Genomic DNA, 19775 nt, shown 5'->3' with positions numbered 1-19775 from the left:
ATTTATTTTATTGTAGCTGTTCTTTCAGATTTTCCGTGTAGCTTTTTCTCTTAACTGTTGTGGAAAATAATGTTTCAAAAAACAAAAACAAAAAACTATCATCCAAAATGTAATAAGTATCACCCAAGCTGTAATAAGTGAAAATGGCTGCTTATTCTCTGTGTGCTGCTGTGCTCTTAAAGCACACTGTCTTCTTCCATGTTGGCTGTGATTGGATTATCTAAGTGAAGTCACAGGGTGGGTGAAAAACACTCCTGAAATATCCCCTCCATAACAAGAAGATTCAATCAGACAGATTTAGGGTGGTGTTGGGACTCCAATGCAGCACATTGTGGCCAGCGTCGTGGATGTATCAGAGCGGATGTGGTTGTATAAGAAGCTCTCTGTTTCTCCAGAAGGCATGTGAACGCTCTCTTTCCAAGAGATTCCTAATGATCATTATTATAGGGTTCATGGCATTCTGATTCATTTGTTCCCCTTGTTCCTCTCCCCTGTGCCCTCAGACCTCATAGAAAACTAAGCGAACAGTACACGCTTCATTATGATTTAATACAAGTTCAAAGTTCTGAACACTTACAGTGATACTTGTACAATGGAGATCTATTCCACTGGCATGAACATTAACTGTTTATAAAGCTTATATATTATACATTACTGTTCAGAAGAATGGGGTCAGATTTGTTTTGGAAAGAAATCAATACATTTATCCAGCAGTGGTTATCAAACTCTTTTAAGAGCGACTCTATTTTTTTCTTTTCAAACTGACAAAATACCTTAAATTGTTTTCCGAAGATGAACTAAACGGGTCTCGCGACTCAGGGTTGAAACCACTGCATTAAATTGATCTAAAGTAACTGTGAAGACATTTATAATGCATTTGCATTTATCTGACGCTTTTATCCAAAGCGACTTACAATTGCTATACATGTCAGAGGTCGCACACCTCTGGAGCAACTAGAGGTTAAGTGTCTTGCTCAGGGACACATTGGTGTCACACAGTGGATTTGAACCCGGGTCTCTCACACCAAAGGCATGCGTCTTATCCACTGCGCCAACACCACCCCCCAATGTTACAAAAGATTTATATTTCAAATAAATGCAGTTCTCCTGAACCTTCTATTCATCAAATAATCCTGAAAAATAAAATGTATCACAAAATCTGAAGCAGCACAACTGTTTCCAACAAAAATCAGAAATGTTTCTTGAGCAGCAAATCAGCGCATGTGACACTGAAGACTCGAGTAATGATGCTGAAAATTTAGCTTTGACTTTTGAATTAAATTTTTTTATTTTAGATTTTATTTTTTATTTGATTCTAAAATATATTCAAATAGAAAACAGTTATTTTGAATTGTAATAATATTTCACAATACTTCTGTTTTACTGTATTTTTAACTAAATAAATGCCACTTTGTTGAACGACATTTCTTTAGAAAAACATTTTAAAATCTTACAGATCCCAACTTTTTGAACGGTTGTATACACTGGCATGTTAGCATGAGACATGAGGCATTGTTGATCATGTCACAAATGCTATAGATAGAGCTTAACTTCTTTTGCTGTAGATAAGCTAATTCCATTGTTTCTCTTCGTGTCTCTGTTCAGCTGGTGTCTGCAGATGGCTCTCATGGCTCTGACGGCGGTTCAGTGTGTGCAGACTCTCAGGCTGATGTACCGCCCCCGCTGGAGAGGACAGGAGGCATCGGAGACTCCAGACCCCCTTCCTTCCAGTCAGTAACCCCACAGCTGTCCCACACTGTCTCTTACTCTACTTTTATTTTGACACTGTTTTTACTCAGATGAAACTGTAAAATGCTTGTGAAGTGACTCAGAACAGTTCTGGTGATGTTGTTTATGTATTTATGTCCTCACTGAGACGGCAGATGCTGAAATTACTGCAAGCGTCACACGCTTCAGTCTATGTAGTAAACAAACCATTCATTCACTCACACAGAGACGCGCAGAACATGCAGGATTCATATTTCAACTTTTGCAGCTTAACATTTACAGATAGTGGTCCGTATGGAGATTTGATTTGAATAGTTTATGCTAACTTTGACAAATTCGGTGACTTTCCATATTAAAATGTAAGTTTCATTTTCATAACTGGATTTTGAGATTCCATCCGCGTTTTCTGCTTCGCGGAAATCACAGCGTTGTATGCGTCAAGAACCGGGTACTCGGTACCACCGGTACTTAAAGAAACCTGCTACCGTGATATTTTAATTTTTTTAGTACTGACTTGGTACCGAAGTAACGGGTCTTTTGACAACACTACCACTGATTGAGCCAGATACTTCAGACGCAGTTTTCTTTGTCAGATACACACTCGGGAGGTGGTTAGAGACCGGAAGAGCTCGCTTTTGACATGAACTCATTAACCTTCAGTTTCCTTTAACATGCATTAATCAGAGCCTTAACCTGAGAGCGCTAGCACGTCAATACCCTTAATGACATCTGTCTGATCACAGGAGTGTGTTAAGAGGAGCTGTGCGAGTCTCAGATCTGTGCGTGTTTACATTTTCCAATAAGCCTGGAGACCCCATTACTTGTTAATCTAATCAACTTTACAGGCCCTCAAAGAAAGACGCTCATCAATTTAGATCGATGGTTTACCTACAAAGGCATCGATTGCTTTAAGTGCTCATTTTGATGGGAATGTGGAAGAAGAAGAAAGACCTGATGGAGGTGAAGCATTTTAGGTCTGAACAGCTAATTAAAAAGCAGTATAGCCTTTATTACTGCAATTTAATTTAAATAAATAGTCAAAGTCCAAAGTAAATGAGCAGCCTTTTGTTTAGTCTTCGTTATAATACATTTTTATAGTCTTTTCACACTTGACTCATTCTTAGTTGCTTTTGCAGTTCATATATATCATATACTATAGGAATATTATGTACTTCTTTCATTTCAAATCAACCCTTGAGAAAAAGAAGTGTGCTTATTTGTGTGCAATGTGCACTTTTAGTGTACTTAAAAATCTTAAAAGTAAATAAAAAATACTTGCGGATAATGTAATATTAATGAAATGGAAGGACACTTAAGTGCACTTAAAGAGAGTCATTTAAGTACACTTTTAAAATCTGCACTTTTTAATTAGATAAATTAAAGTTGACTTTAAATAACTGTTTTAATAAAATGCGATCTTGCTTTAATGATGTACATTTATTGTGATGTGTCGATTAACATACTTAAGCACTTGATTTTAATTTTAACTGTAGTGTCTTATTTTAAATATTACATTAAAAGTTAATATATTTCAACTGTACTAAACGGCAGCTTAAAATATATTAAAATACATGACATACAATAGAAATGACATTAAAGTATATATTAAAGTTTACTACTTAGTAGTACACTTTAACCATATTTCAAAGAACTGAGATAAAGAAATGTACTTACATCCTACTTAAGTGGGTAAAAAAAAAAATCAATCTTAAGTTCATCTAATTGCATTTAATAAATTTTATTAAAATTCAGTGAACATGCATTTAAGTGTCCAAAAACATAACATTCGGTTCACACTTAAGTATATTCTTTTAGAGTTTATTATTTTTAAAAGTATGCTAAAGTCTATTTTATTTCATAAGTAAAGAAGTACCATTTGATTTTAAAGATGCATTATGATTCACAGCTCTATTCTTGATTTTTATATAAACCCTTATGGAGAAAGTGAATGGAAGAATACTTCTGAAACCAAGGCCGGTTGCTGTTGTGCTCTATTGGGACGTTAAAAGTTTTATGATTTCACAGTTTAAATAACACACTCTATGTTTGTCAAAATAATACCAATGTGGTTTATTTTGACCAAATCGCACAGCCCTCATATATGTTTTGATGTTTTTTATTTTCTTGTCCGTATCAGTGTCAGGTTTCTGGTTTCCCCACAGGTCTGTTAGTGGCATTGTTGGTCAGTGGGTGTCTTTATCTGTGTGTAACCACATGTGTGTGCATACTTGTTTGTGGTGCTGGTGTTTCCTGTCTGTGTGTGTGTGTTTCCTGTTCTGTCTGTCAGGCAGCATGACTCCCCTCTGTGTGAGTGTGTTTGTGTGCAGGTTAATTATTCATGCACTGAACACACAGCTCGAAGCAGTCAGGTGAAATACATCAGCAACCTGTGATCGCCCTCTGCTGCTGATCCACAGCTTTTCTGAGTTGCAAACTGTTATTAGTCATAATCACTGTTGGGAACGTTACTTTAAAAAAGTAATTAGTTATAGTTAATCACTACTTGTTCCAAAAAGTAACTGAGTTAGTAACTGAATTACTCTATAATAAAAGTAACTCGTTATCATGGAAAGTAACTATTTGCGTTACTGTAAAAAAAAAAAGTTGCTATATGTCAAAGAATTTTTTTTTTTTTTAGCAGTTTTCACAAGTCAGTTGAAATAAGTAGAACAGACAGGTGTTCGTACATAACTTTCGATATTTATTGCACGTCAACAGACAGCAAGAGTTTTATCCTGCACTCTTTGTAAGAAAAGTGTTTTTGGCCACTAGCTTTGTAGATGCGTGTGTCACACATTACATGCACGTTCTTGCCTTTGACTACAATGAATTTAAAGTACTGCTTATATCTCCACCTTGAAAATGCCAACTTTTCATCGGATTGCTCCTGACTCGCCATTTCTCGTGCTGCTGCGAATCTCTGTGTAGCTGTTGCGTGTGTGTGAATGTGTGTGTTTGGCGCCGCTGGCGCGTGTGTGTAAAAACACTGGCTCTGATTGGCTACCATGAAACACATGACTCATAATCAATCATAATCGCTTATCTCGTTATTAACCCACCTGCTCACTCGCTGTGTGAGCCAGGGGTGCGTTCGGATTGCATATTAAATCAATGCATAGTAACGCACCGCATTTGACGTTCAGTAACATTAACCGCGTTGTAACGACGGGAAAAGTAATTAGTTAGATTACCCCGTTACTGAAAAAATAACGTCGTTACCTAACGCCGTTCTTTTAAACGCTGTTATTCCAAACACTGGTTATAATTAGGGTTTCGTTGTGAATGTTTACGGTACACTTTAGTTTATACACATTATTATAAACTATCGATGAAGAATAGCTTTAAAGCTAGCTAGAAAATGCTGCTTATGGCAAGACTGGCTAATGAAACAATTACTGGCCACATGTTCTTCTAGTGTTATATTAATATAATTATATACTATTATAGTATTATATTATAGTAAAATACTTTTAAATATATTATCAATTTTATTTTTGTATTTTCTGTTTTTATTTTAATTTTAGTTAAAGTTTGTCATTTTTGTTTTTTTTCAGTTTGACTTTTTTTTTTGTCCATATAGTATTTATTAATTTTGATTTATTCGTTTTAGTTTATTTAATTGATTTAACTATACAATTTTAGTAAAATTTATTTTAAGTTACAAAAATGAGAAATGTTAATGGCTAACTCAAATCAAATATGTTAAAGTTTTTTATTTTATTTAGTATTTTATTTAAAAAAATATATTTTAAGTATATTTTTAAATATATTTCAAAATATAGCAAAAATATGTATGTGCATAAATATATTTTTTTTACTAATAAATTCTGGGCCATTTTTTGTTTTGTACATTTTAAAGAAAAAAATAATAATAATGATAATAAAAAGTAAAATAATCATTCTTGCCCCTAAAATACATATTTGAAAATATTGGTGTATAAATGTTGAAACTATGTATATATTCAAGAATTTCAAGTAACAATTTTTGATGGTTTTAGTTTTATTTGACAATAATGATTTTGTTTAAATGCATGGAATAGGTTGAATGTTGAGTTGCCTGTGATTCCAACATGATTCCAACACTTTCATAGTCCAATGATTTACAAATTCTTTATGATTAGATTAGCAAATGAATCATTAATCAAGTAACACCTGTTTAGAAGTGGTTTTGTTCACAGATCACTGACTGAGTGATCTTCCTTGTGTGAATTGTGTGTGGCACTCAGCTATGTTTTAGTCACCATCTGAACACTCGTCCTTCATTATTCTGCCTTCCTCTTTTGGTCCAGTGCGAATGCCGCAGGAAGTCAAGATGACCTGGGCAATGATACCGAGCCTGAGGTGGGTCCATCGCCAAGAAAAGACAGAGACAGAGTCAGAGACAGAGACAGAGAGAGGCCTCGTAGGAAAGATACACATGACCATGGTGAGTTTACTCATAAGTCAGTCCTGGCTTATGATGAGGAGAAACACAGGCTTGTTTGATGAGTGTTGTGTGCTGCAGGAGGCCGGATGAACGGTCACTCGCGGCAGGAGCGCAGGCCGGAGATCGCCGGCTTCGAGAGTTCGTCCACGCTGATGAGCAGTGAGCTGGACACCACCAGCTTCTTCGACTCCGAGGAGGAGGACTCCACTAGCAGGTGAGTCCTGCTCTCACAGACAGAACAAGGATTTTTCTTACTCTTTAGAAATAGACATCTGATGTAGGGCTGCTTTTAACATCTGTTGTCTCAATATCTTCATATCTGCTTCACTTTTAGTTTCATTTGAGAAAAGCTACTGTCAAATACAAACTGAAACTCAAAGATCTTCACGACAAACCACCGAAATAAAAGAAAAAAAGAAATTATGACAGAAATAGTACAGTAATAATAGTAGTAATTATTTTTTAACCCAGATTTTTTTTTTTTCATGTACTGTATATAGTTCGGTTTGCAGCATGTTATTTGACAAATGCAATGTTTTGATTGTTTCGAAAATTGGTACATTTGTATTTATTTATTTTTATGATTATTTATATTTTCATTTAATTACATTTTAAAAGACCATATTTGATTAAACATTTGTTATAAAACATAAAACACAGAATGCATTAAAAAAAATAATGGAAAACACAAGATTTTGGGGAAAAATAAAATTTTGGGCCCTAAATTAATAGTTAGATTATGCTGTGTAGAGTTTAATCGTGAACAAACACATTATGTTTACATTTATTATAAACTGCATAATGGTCAGTTTACAAATCTTTCAGACTGAAGAGGAAAAAAAAATATTTTGCAAGTAAATATAATCTACTTTACTATTAGCATATTGAGAATTGTTCACAATGTGATATTATTTATTTTATTTATAATTAAGCAGGTTTCTCATTTTAATGATAATTTTGATTACAATAATACAGTCCATTTTCAGTGTATTACAGTAAAAAAACAGTAAAAATACTGTTTTACAATGATTATTTTATAATTATTAATTTAATAAATTATTATTAATAAATTAATTTATTTCTCAATATTTTAACAATGATTTTCATGACAGTAATACAGACAGTTTTTACTGCATTACAGTACAAAATAATATTCCTCAATTATTATAATTTTTTTTTAAATAAATGAATATTTCTTACTTCAAACAATGTCATTTGCAGTAATAGTTTTTTTTTCATTTGATTCGTTTTTTTTGTAATGTAAATTAATTTCTTTAACATTATTTTTAATAATTTTCATTACGGTAACACAGTCCATGCTTTATTTTATAACATTACTAAATACAGTTTCACAATGTTTTAAACAAAATATTAACATATAAATAATATAGTATTATTAATAATAACAGTAAAACAGTTGATTTTTATTGTATTAGTAAAAAATAGTGACCAATGACAGAGAACTATTCTGATATTTTTCACATGTAAAGAGGCCAGTCTTAACAGAGGTCATCTGGATATGGACATTATAAGGGTATTTATACAATAAGATCCAGCTGTAAGAGTCAGAGTTATGGTGGAGCTATACATGTTAAGTGTAGCTTTGGCTCCTCATGAAGACTCAGATCACATGCTCTGGAAAGCCAACACAAAGCTTTGTTTTCCATGCTCTGATACACTACTACACTAATGCAGACGATTGGCTGGTAAGCATCACATGACTCTCCGGACCAATCAGAGCAGAGACGACTGTAATGTGCATTACATGTGCACAAAAGCCACTTCCAGGCTGAATATGATGTTTTGAAGATTGTGTTTCATCTGTGATGCTGCTACAGGTTCAGCAGCTCCACGGAGCAGAGCACATCGTCACGTCTCATGAGACGCCATCGCCGCCGCAGACGGAAACCTAAAGCACTCAGGATGGAGCGGGTGAGAGTCTAGATAAACCTCATTGCTAACAGTGTTTATATCAGTGTGTCCTCATCTCTCGCTCTCTTTCTCTCGATCTCTCCAGTCCTCATCGTTCAGCAGCATCACTGACTCCACCATGTCTCTGAACATCATCACTGTCACATTAAACATGGGTGAGTATGTGCGCATGTATATCTGTGTGTCTGCCGTCGAACATACACCACAACATGAAGGACATTCACTAACCACGTTCATTTCTGAGTGGAACCGAACTGTAAAACGGGGAGTTTATTAAGATTGTGAAAAGTTATATTATTAAAAGTATTGTAAGTATCACACTTTGAAGTGTAACTCGTTCTGAACCATCTGTGCTATAGACAGTAGTGGAAAAGATCTTAAATACATGACCGGTTAAACATTTAGAATATTTTTTTATGTTATTGAAAGAAGACTCTTATGTTCACCAAGGCTGCATTTGTTTGGTTAAAAATACAGTTAAAACAGTAATCTTTTTACAATTTAAATGAAAAGTTTTCGGTTGCACTTTATTTTACAGTACATGTACTTATAGTGTACATACAGTGTATTTATCTAAGAAAGTTCTGGTAATACAAGGTAACTACATGGGGTAGGGTTAGGTTTAGGGGTAGGTTCAGGGTTAGTACCTAGTTATTACATACTTATTGTAATTACTATAATAAGTACATAGTATTTACATGGGGAACAGGACTGTAAAATAAAGTGCTACCAAGTTTTCTATCTGAATATATAGTAAAATGTATTTTTTTTTCTTGTGATGTAATGCTGAATTTTCAGCATAATTCCTCCAGTCTTCAGTGTCACATGTGCTGATTTGCTAAACAATCAATTAAGATTATTTTTAGTGTGTTTATTAATACTGATTTATTAAGATTAAGGTTCTTATGATTGTTGAAAAACTGTTTTACAGCTTAATATTTTTTGTGGAATCTGTGATAATCTTTGATAAATCGAAGTTCAAAAGAACAATATTTATTTGAAATATACCTTTTTGTAGCGTTATAAATTACTGTACGGTCACCTTTGATTAGTTTAACAACAATAATAATAAACTTTATTTTATATAGCGCCTTTAAAATTTGCATCTCAAAGCACTTTAAATAAAAATATGAAATTAAAAGATACACTTAACTTTTTTTGCAGGCAGTAAAAAAAACGAATAAAAAAATTGATACATAAAAAAATAAAAAGCCAATATAATAACAAACAAAGTAATCACATGAATCACATAAAAGCTACCCTAAAAAAGTATGTTTTAAGGGAAGATTTAAAAACACTGCATTCTAATCTTAGTGGCCAAAGAAGAAAATCCCGATCACCCATAGTTTTTAACCGTGTTGTTTAGACAGTTAAAAGACCAGCTTCAGAAGAGCGTAGAGCACGTGTAGGAGTGTAGGGGGTTAAAAGCTCACACAAATATTGAGGGGCCAAATTATTCAAGGCCTTATAAGTGAGCATGATAATTTTAAAATCAATACGAAAACTAACAGGAAACCAGTGCATTTTTTCCAGGATAGGTGTGATGTGCTCCCTTGCACTGGTCCTAGGTAGAATTCTAGCAGCTGGATTTTGTACAAACTGTTATTTACTTTGGGTAGCTTTAGAAACTCCAGCCAGCAAAGCATTACAATAATCAATACGTGAGAAACAAAAGTGTTGATTAACTTTTCAGCCACAGAGAAAGTCAGCATGGGACATTATTTGGCAATGATGCTTTGACTGTGTTAGGAACATGATGGTCAAATGTTAAATTGGCGTCAAATATCACCCCCAGATTTTTTAGTTTACTTTGGAATTGTAAAGCAGATCCAACCACACTTAAGGTTATGAACTCTGCTTTACGCAACTGATGAGGTGAACCAGTAAGCATCACTTCAGTCTTGTCCGTGTTTAGACAGAGAAAAATTTTCAGACATCCGTTTTTTTATCTCATTAAAACATTAAGAAAGAAGAGACACAGGCTGAATGTATATAGATCTGATTGTCATCGGCATAGAAGTAAAAGTTAAGACTAAGAGTTCTTAAAAGTTGGCCAAATGGAAAAATGTAAATACTAAAGTGTAAAGGGCCCAAAACTGATCCCTGGGGAACACCAGAGTGCACCACACCGACCTCAGACTTGCAAACACCCATCACAACAAACTGCTTGTGATCAGAGAGGTAGGACTTAAACCACTTTAATGCAGCATCAGAAACTCCAAAGAAAGTCTCTAAACAGGTGATTAAAACTGAGTGATCTATAGTGTCAAAAGCGGCACTAAGATCAAGAAGAATCAGTATAGACAGAATCAGAAGTCATTAACAAGTCATTAGTGACCTTAACTAACGCTGTTTCAGTGCTGTGGAGTTTACGGAATCCAGACTGAAGTGGCTCAAAAAGATAATTAGTGGAAAGTAGGGATGGGACGGTATGAAAATTTAATATCACGATTATAGTGACTAAAATTATCACGATTATCAATATTATCACGGTTTTGTTGAAACGAGATGAAAGTGTTCAAAAATAGTTGATGCTCACACTGAAAACATTTCAGCAAGTTTTATATTTAATAATCAACAAACAACTAATAAAACAAGCAACTCTATGCACTTAATTTAAAGAAAGATTAAATTCTGTGGCATTTCCTTCCTTACAATGAAAAGTGTAGAAGCATAGAAAAGCATAGGAAAGTCACTGACTTTCGCCATTCCTTCTCGAAAAAAAACAAAAAAAACATTGTGCGCTGCGCTTGCGTCAGACTGTTGCTGGCTGGACATGATTTAATAGTGAGTTATTAAAACCGCGATAATCAAACACGGTTTTAATGATAATTCCATTTTTAAATGATATTACTAACCTTCAGCACATTTTATCACGGTTATCAATAAAACCGGTTATCGTCGCATCCCTAGTGGAAAGATGAGAAAGCAGTTGAGAAGCCACTGTTTGTTCTAAAATTTTGGCGAGGAATGGAAGATTAGAGATGGGATGAAAATTATTATATTATATATTTAATATTATATATTTAATGCGTCTTTGCTGAATAAAATTATTAATTGCTTGAAATCCGAGATCCAACAGCACAAAATCTTTACCAGAAACTATAAAATGTGTTTAACAAAAAAAACAATTAAAAAAACTGAGAGTGGGGACTGATTTTTATTTATTTATTACTTTTTTTCTCTTTGTTTTTGTTTGTAATTCTTTGAGATGTATATTTTATGCTATTGGATCTTTAACTTTAAAGTCACAATGAAGCAGAAGTAGTGACACTTTTCTTCCATATTGTGATGTGAGTGTAATTGACCATCAAAAAAAGAAAAAGTAGGGTGGGACATTGTTTTACACATCAGTTGTTGATTGGATGATGAGAAATGGGTGTGGCCCTAAAAAAAGAAGGCAGATGAATGTAAACTTGCAGTGGTGGAAATTAAGAGGACTAAATAATTGAAGAAGACCTTCATTGCTCACCAGAGAGCAGTCTGACATTTTTCACTGGAAAATCCAGTTTAGACATTCTGATTAAACATTACAAGGTCAAAACATAAAAAAATGCAACATTTGAATGGATGAATTGTCCACAATAAGATCTATAACATGCATTTAGAAACTAGATTGAATTTTCGGCCCTGTGTTTCTTTGAGTTTATTATTTAATGTCTTGTGCAGATTGCGTTTTGTTAATATTCCTTCATATCTATACCCCTGGAAAATGATTTGTTATATTTGTTATATTTTAACAAATGATTATGAGATAGATAAAAATGTTGCACTCTATCAATACTGAATCTATAGTCTGCCGTTCATCTCTCCATTTTGCTTTTCTCTCTCCCCCTTACTATAGAGAAGTATAATTTTCTGGGCATCAGTATAGTCGGGCAGAGTAATGAGAGGGGTGATGGAGGAATCTACATCGGCTCCATCATGAAGGGTGGCGCGGTGGCTGCTGACGGACGCATTGAGCCTGGTGACATGCTTCTGCAGGTCTGCTTTGGCTGCTTGATTTGTACTGTAAGATATTCTTGCTCATGGTTGTTGTGATCTATAAGAGTCACTTTCTTTTGTTGCAGGTAAATGATATCAACTTTGAGAACATGAGTAATGATGATGCAGTGAGGGTGCTGCGAGAGATTGTCCATAAACCTGGGTAAGAGGTGGACACTGTGATGTCTGGTGCTCTTATTATGGACTAAATTAGATTTATGGCAGCACCGACCGACATTTCTACTAATTGTGTATGTTCACATTTTACAGACCCATCACACTGACTGTGGCCAAATGTTGGGATCCAAACCCCCGGAGCTGTTTCACTCTCCCACGAAGTAAGAGTGCTATTAAAATAGAAAATGTACTCACCCTGAGGACATCCAAGATGGACATGAGTTTGTTCCTTCATGGGAACAGATTTGGAGAAATGTAGCATTGTATCACTTGATCACCAATGGATGCTCTGCAGTCCAAACAGCTGATAAAAACATCACAATAATCCACAAGTAATCCACACCACTCCAGTCCATCAGTTAATGTCTTGTGAAGCCAAAAGTTGGTTTGTTTGTATGAAACATATCCGTATTTAAGACAGTTTTAACTTCAGACCATCGCTCTTCACTCCATAATATTGCTTTCTCCAGTGAAAAAGTCGTCTCGTTGAATCAGGAGAGAAATATGCACTGATCAAGCACAGAAAACAGTCCAAAAATGTTCTAAAGAAATATGTTGGTGGATTTTGATGTGAGAGGACAACTGAAGATGGACTTTTTCCCTGGAGGAGGCGTTATTATGGATTATGGGCTCTTATTTTGCCCAGCAGTGATGGTTTAAAGTTAAAATGCCTTAATGATTGGATTGTTTTTTACAAACACACAGCTTTTCACTTCACAAGACATTAACTGATGGACTGGAGTGGTGTGGATTATTGTGATGTTTTTATCAGCTGTTTGGACTCTCATTCTGACGGCACCCGTTCACTGCAGAGCATCCATTAGTGAGTAAGTGATTGAATGCTACATTTCTCAGACGAAGAAACAAACTCATCTATATTTTGGATGGCCTGAGGGTGAGTACATTTTAATTTCTGGGTGAACTATTCTTTTAAAGAACTATTCTTTTAAACATGAAGTGGCGTTCGCAACCATTTCACTTTCACAGGTAAAATTAAATCATTTTCTTTGAATGTTTTTGTCGTCTTTGGTAGCATCTGAGGTGACCAGGCATCTGTTTGCTCCCCCTGTGTTTGTTCAGGTGAGCCGATCCGTCCCATAGACCCTGCTGCCTGGGTGTCTCACACTGCCGCTATGACCGGGGCGTACCCAGTGTACGGTATGAGCCCTTCCATGAGCACAATCACCTCCACCAGCTCCTCCATCACAAGCTCCATTCCAGAGACTGAGCGTAAGTGTTTATCCACCCACCCTTCCCATAATCCACCTCTGCTGTGCCCGCTGTCAGTCACCAGAGGATGACTTCATCTGCCAACCCACTGCTTACTGTGTTGTGAACGTAGCCCTTAACAACTGAGTGTGTCAAATGAAAATCAAAGATTTGTGATTAGTCTTGAACAATTAAAAATGAGGCAGTACAGCCCTTGTCAATAAGACAAGAGTACGTGCAAATAAAAAACTAGTATGAACTGAATGTAATGTTTACACATAATTGCATGTTATTTACAATTAAATAAATCTGTATTATAGTTTACATTTGATTAATAATAAACACCAAAGTTAAAATTATAATCATGTACTTTACATGTGCTTTAGTATGTTAACACATCAAAGTAAGTGTATGTCTTTAAAGCAAGACAAAAAATCATTAAAACATAATGATTTAAAATGTACTTTAAAGTAAAACTTTTTGAAATTATTAGAAAGAGCACTGTGTGTAAGAAAGAGTCATGAAAGTGTACTTTTAAGATTTGAAGTACACTATTAGTGCACATTAAATACAATAAAGCACACCTCTTTTTCACAGAGAAAATTAGATCGATTTGTAATGTTTGAGAATCAGACAGTTCCGATCAGTTGATAACGGCTAGAACATCTTGATGTTCAGGACACGTCTTTGTAATTCATGCTCACATCTGTGGACTGCTGTCTCACTGAGTTTTATTCTGCAGGGTTCGAGGATTTCCATCTGTCCATCCATAGCGACATGGCAGCAGTAGCCAAAGCAATGGCATCTTCAGAGTCAGGCCTGGAGGTGCGGGACCGAATGTGGCTGAAGATCACCATCCCTAACGCCTTCATAGGTAAACCTGCAGCCTCACTCTTAAAAGTGAACTTGAGCCACCGAAAGGGATAAACAGGTTCATCACAATCAATTCCTTTGTTTATCTGTTATCTCATATCTGATGTTTTTCACCATTTTCAGTATCTATCCAGTTAAGCCAGTGTGACGAAGAAGTGTGCTTAATTTTATTGAATGTGCACTAGTAGTGTGTTTCAAATCTTAAAACTGTAATAGATAATATAATAATAATTAAACAAAATGCCACTTAACTGTAACAGATATTTAACTTAAGTAAAAAAATTTAAATTGGTCTTTATAACCATGTCAAATTATTATATTTTATTTTAAAGTAATACTTATGTAACCTAACTTTATATTAGGTGTCTTAAACAACTATGTTAATATAAAGTGAGTTCCAGTATGTTTAATAATCTTTTGCTTCAAAGAAGTACACTTATTTTAATGTGTTGACTTATACACTAAAGCAAGTGTACTTGATTTACCGTATAGTGTAATATTTGATATTAAACTTAGTTAATATATTTTAAATGTACTTAACTCCATCATTACAATCATTACAAATGTATAATTACATATATATATATATATATATATATATATATATATATATATATATGTGTGTGTATGTATGTATGTACTGTATGTATGTAATACTTTACTTAGAGGTTTCAATAAAAATGACAGTGAGAACTATATTTTAGTTTACCATAAACGCTGTCAGTACATTTCAAAGACAGTATAATTATGAAATTACATATAAAAATGTCTTTTAGTCGATTAAAAGGACTCTTTAAGTTCAGATATCAGCATTTAATATAAATAAATAAAACTATTTAATACAATAAAGTAAATAGCATGTGAATAAGTGTATTGTACTCAATTCCCACTTAAGTATATTCCAATAAAGTAACATTTAAATGTAATCTTTTTTTAAAAGTATGCTAAAGTTAACTTTTTCACAAGGGTGAATTAACATCCACTGATGTATTTGATTTGATTGCTAACAGTCATGGTTTTTTTTAATAATAATTCATTTCCGAGAATCCGTTAGATTGAAGTTGGATGTGGACATTGCGCTAGTGTCTTTGTTTTCCTCTCAGGTTCAGATGTGGTGGATTGGCTCTTTCATCACGTCGAGGGCTTTACTGACAGACGGGAGGCACGCAAATACGCCAGCAACCTGCTCAAAGCTGGCTACATCCGGCACACTGTCAACAAGATCACCTTCTCTGAACAGTGCTATTACATCTTTGGTGACCTGTGCGGCAGTGAGTTCCTCCACCTCTCCCCACTCTTTCACATTGAAGCATCTTTTATTTATTCATTTGGAGTGAATTCTCTTCCCTCCTGTTTGTTCCTCTTCTGTCTCAGATATGGCCAGTCTCTCCTTGCATGATCATGATGGTTCTAGTGGGGCGTCTGACCAGGACACTCTGGCTCCGCTGCCTCACACTGGTGTAGCTCCCTGGCCGCTCACGTTCCCCTATCAGTACCCGATCCCTCACCCGTACAACCCCCACCCTGTGCACGACCCCAGCTACAGCTTCACTGCGGGGGGCGGCAGCGCTGGCAGCCCGCACAGCCAAGGTTAGACTGCGTTCCATCAGGGGCCTGGGGCAAAAATGGCATCAAAATAAACAATAATATCCCCAAAGTCAGGATATGAGTGTAAAAACTGTCCCTGCACAATTACAGTAAAACAAATGTGAATATTTCGCAATAAATTGTATGGCATTACATTTAGTTCTGCTCCGCTTCAGCATATTAGAATGATTTCTGAAGAGTTATGTGACACTGAAGACTGTGGCCAAATGACAGAAAAAACCCACATAGCTCCGCTAAATTAACAACTTGTAAATGTTGATGAAAACGTTATGTGATTAATAATCTAATAACGGACAAAACACAGATGTCCAACATTCACGGATTAAAAACCTTGTAACTCCACTTAAGCTCAATTTTGGTCAAATCTTTATAACATAATGGAATATGCAAGGATCGGACAATATTGTGCCTAGATACAACTATATGAAAATCTGGAATCCAACAGTGCAGAAAAATCTAAATACTGAGAAAATCACCTTTAACGGTGTCCAAATTAAGTCCATAGCAATGCATATTACTAATAAAAAATAAAGTTTTTATATATTTAGGAAATGTACAAAATATCTTCATGGAACATGATCTTAATATCCTAATGATTTTTGTCATAAAAGAAAAAATCGATAATTTTGACCCATACAGTGGTTTTTTGGCTATTGCTAAAAATATACCCCAGCGACTTAAGACTGGTCACATACAGTACAGACCAAAAGTTTGGACACACCTTCTCATTCAAAGAGTTTTCTTTATTTTCATGACTATGAAAATTGTAGATTCACACTGAAGGCATCAAAACTATGAATTAACACATGTGGAATTATATATGGAATTATATACATAAAGTGTGAAACAACTGAAAATATGTCATATTCTAGGTTCTTCAAAGTAGCCACCTTTTGCTTTGATTACTGCTTTGCACACTCTTGGCATTCTCTTGATGAGCTTCAAGAGGTAGTCACCTGAAATGGTCTTCCAACAGTCTTGAAGGAGTTCCCCGAGAGATGCTTAGCACTTGTTGGCCCTTTTGCCTTCTGTCTGCGGTCCAGCTCACCCCTAAACCATCTCGATTGGGTTCAGGTCCGGTGACTGTGGAGGCCAGGTCATCTGGCGCAGCACCCATCACTCTCCTTCTTGGTCAAATAGCCCTTACACAGCCTGGAGGTGTGTTTGGGGTCCTTGTCCTGTTGAAAAATAAATGATGGTCCAACTAAACGCAAACCAGATGGAATAGCATACCGCTGCAAGATGCTGTAGTAGCCATGCTGGTTCAGTATGCCTTCAATTTTGAATAAATCCCCAACAGTGTCACCAGCAAAGCACCCCCACACCATCACACCTCCTCCTCCATACTTCACGATGGGAACCAGGCATGTGGAGTCTATCCGTTCACCTTTTCTGTGTCGCACAAAGACACGGTGGTTGGAACCAAAGATCTCAAATTTGGACTCATCAGACCAAAGCACATATTTCCACTGGTCTAATGTCCATTCCTTGTGTTCTTTAGCCCAAACAAGTCTCTTATGCTTGTTGCCTTTCTTTAGCAGTGGTTTCCTAGCAGATATTCTACCATGAAGGCCTGATTCACACAGTCTCCTCTTAACAGTTGTTCTAGAGATGTGTCTGCTGCTAGAGCTCCGTGTGCCATTGACCTGGTCTCTAATCTGAGCTGTTGTTAACCTGCGATTTCTGAGGCTGGTGACTCGGATGAACTTATCCTCCGCAGCAGAGGTGACTCTTGGTCTTCCTTTCCTGGGGCGGTCTGCATTTGAGCCAGTTTCTTTGTAGCGCTTGATGGTTTGTGTGACTGCACTTGGGGACACTTTCAAAGTTTTCCCAATTTTTCGGACTGACTGACCTTCATTTCTTAAAGTAATGATGGCCACTCGTTTTCCTGTACTTAGCTGCTTTTTTCTTGCCATAATACAAACTCTAACAGTCTATTCAGTAGGACTATCAGCTGTGTATCCACCTGACTTCTGCACAAAACAACTGATGGTCCCAATTCCATTTATAAGGCAAGAAATCACACTTATTAAACCTGACAGGGCACACCTGTGAAGTAAAAACCATTTCAGGTGACTACCTCTTGAAGCTCATCAAGAGAATGCCAAGAGTGTGCAAAGCAGTAATCAAAGCAAAAGGTGGCTACTTTGAAGAACCTAGAATATGACATATTTTCAGTTGTTTCACTCTTTTTTGTTATGTATATAATTCCACATGTGATAATTCATAGTTTTGATGCCTTCAGTGTGAATCTAGAATTTTCATAGTCATGAAAATAAAGAAAACTCTTTGAGTGAGAAGGTGTGTCCAAACTTTTGGTCTGTACTGTATATAAAGCCATGATATCATCTTTGACAACACAGGGTTTAATTATTAAAAAAATATAGTGTTTTTTTTTCATTGCCTGAAAAGTAGTATTTTTGAACAAACAAGGTTTCCACCCAACACTGACAAGTTGTAAGTTCTATAAATATTTTAACAAGCAGTATACACTAGGGGTGCAGAGGTGGGTAGAGTACCCAAAAACTGTACTCAAGTAAAAGTAAAAGTACTTCTAGAAATATTTACTCAAGTAAAAGTAAAAGTACTAGTCTTGAATAGTTACTTGAGTAAGAGTAAAAGAGTATCGGATAAAAAATCTACTCAAGTAGTTAGTTACTTTGGGTCATATATACTGAGCCTATATTTATTTAGATATATAGATAAAATGTATGTAATGTATGTGTGTGTGTATAAATGTATATATTTCATCAGCCTTTACTCCAATTTATGTAATTTATTATAAAACCCTGTCTGTTTACTTAAGTAACAGATATAGGTGTCATGCCATAACATATTTTTAATACGACTGACTTTATATTAAATGTGAATTTAACATTGAATCTTAATGTGATATAAATATTGCTACTAATCTTTCATTGTTCAGAAAGAGAGCAAATAACATTTACATTATTAAAGATCATTTTCACTGACAGTCTAGATGTCAATCACTCTCAGAAACTCCCATTAAAATCACTGAAACTGTTAACACTGTGAAATCAATATCTTAATTAAAGATTCGTACACATATCTGCACTTTGTTGTTTCTGACGAGAGAATTCGCCAGAAAGAGGTATTCAGTCAGTGAGCGAGTGAAGGAAGCACCGGCATTTTAGCGATGATTCATCGGAACGCCTCTGATTGGCCAATGCTTTAATAAGCTCAAAAGAATCATGTGTGATTGGTTATAATGCGCAGCGCTGTAAAAACACATCTATCTCTGGCTCAGCGCCAGCAAGCAATCACAGATCTGAATTTAGCAGCTGATGATATGATTTGCTGAACTTAATTACAATTAATAAAATCTTAATCGGCTATGTTTTGTCTTTTGGAAGCTGCATTCAACTTGACTCCCCTCTGTTATAAGCCACACACGTACAACAAACTAATGTCACAGTGGTATCGTGTAGTGTAATCGAATGTAGCCCAAGTTATTACCTGTTAAACAGTAGACAGCACACGCGGTGTTCATCTAATAAGGATCTCCATCGCAAGCAAATAATAGCTTTTGCAGATTTGCTTTCAATTCAGTGCAGTTCCATAGCCACGTTTTCAACGCTCTTTCTGTTCTTAAACATTACAACTCCGAGTGAACCACTTCAGACGCTCAGCGCGTGCGGCAGGGAACTGAACGACTCATTCAAACTGATTCATGAACCAATTCACTCGTTTGCCAATTGGTTTGATCAAGCCTTTGAACAGAATTGACTCAAAAGAATGAATCATTCACGAATGGGCATCGCTCATTGCCCAGAGAAAAGTAGACGGCGCGTTTGGAATAAACTGAAGCATTTATAAC

The 19775-nt window shown here is 35.6% G+C and overlaps 1 protein-coding gene and 1 long non-coding RNA gene across 2 annotated transcripts in view; one reads left to right on the top strand and one right to left on the bottom strand.

Moving 5' to 3' along the window:
* The window catches only part of LOC132155857 (segment polarity protein dishevelled homolog DVL-3-like), a 41505-nt gene that overhangs the window by 20201 nt on the left and 1529 nt on the right, over nucleotides 1-19775 (top strand). Inside the window, exons 3-14 of the mRNA XM_059564596.1 lie at nucleotides 1606-1730; nucleotides 6018-6154; nucleotides 6233-6368; nucleotides 7993-8086; nucleotides 8172-8241; nucleotides 11931-12070; nucleotides 12157-12233; nucleotides 12341-12408; nucleotides 13328-13477; nucleotides 14199-14330; nucleotides 15433-15600; nucleotides 15704-15919. Of these exons, the coding sequence (XP_059420579.1) occupies nucleotides 1606-1730; nucleotides 6018-6154; nucleotides 6233-6368; nucleotides 7993-8086; nucleotides 8172-8241; nucleotides 11931-12070; nucleotides 12157-12233; nucleotides 12341-12408; nucleotides 13328-13477; nucleotides 14199-14330; nucleotides 15433-15600; nucleotides 15704-15919 (1513 nt within the window). The remainder of the gene's footprint in view (nucleotides 1-1605; nucleotides 1731-6017; nucleotides 6155-6232; nucleotides 6369-7992; nucleotides 8087-8171; nucleotides 8242-11930; nucleotides 12071-12156; nucleotides 12234-12340; nucleotides 12409-13327; nucleotides 13478-14198; nucleotides 14331-15432; nucleotides 15601-15703; nucleotides 15920-19775) is intronic.
* Nucleotides 11398-12543, bottom strand: LOC132155859 (uncharacterized). Its single transcript, XR_009437356.1, has 3 exons — nucleotides 12443-12543; nucleotides 11559-11582; nucleotides 11398-11473 (listed from the first exon to the last, which is right to left on the bottom strand). It is a non-coding gene; the product is annotated as an uncharacterized LOC132155859 (long non-coding RNA).

Source organism: Carassius carassius, chromosome 13 (assembly GCF_963082965.1).
Source record: "Carassius carassius chromosome 13, fCarCar2.1, whole genome shotgun sequence".
Lineage (NCBI taxonomy): Eukaryota > Metazoa > Chordata > Actinopteri > Cypriniformes > Cyprinidae > Carassius > Carassius carassius.
Note: the sequence above shows the minus strand (reverse complement) of the source record. Positions and strands in the feature narration are given on the sequence as shown.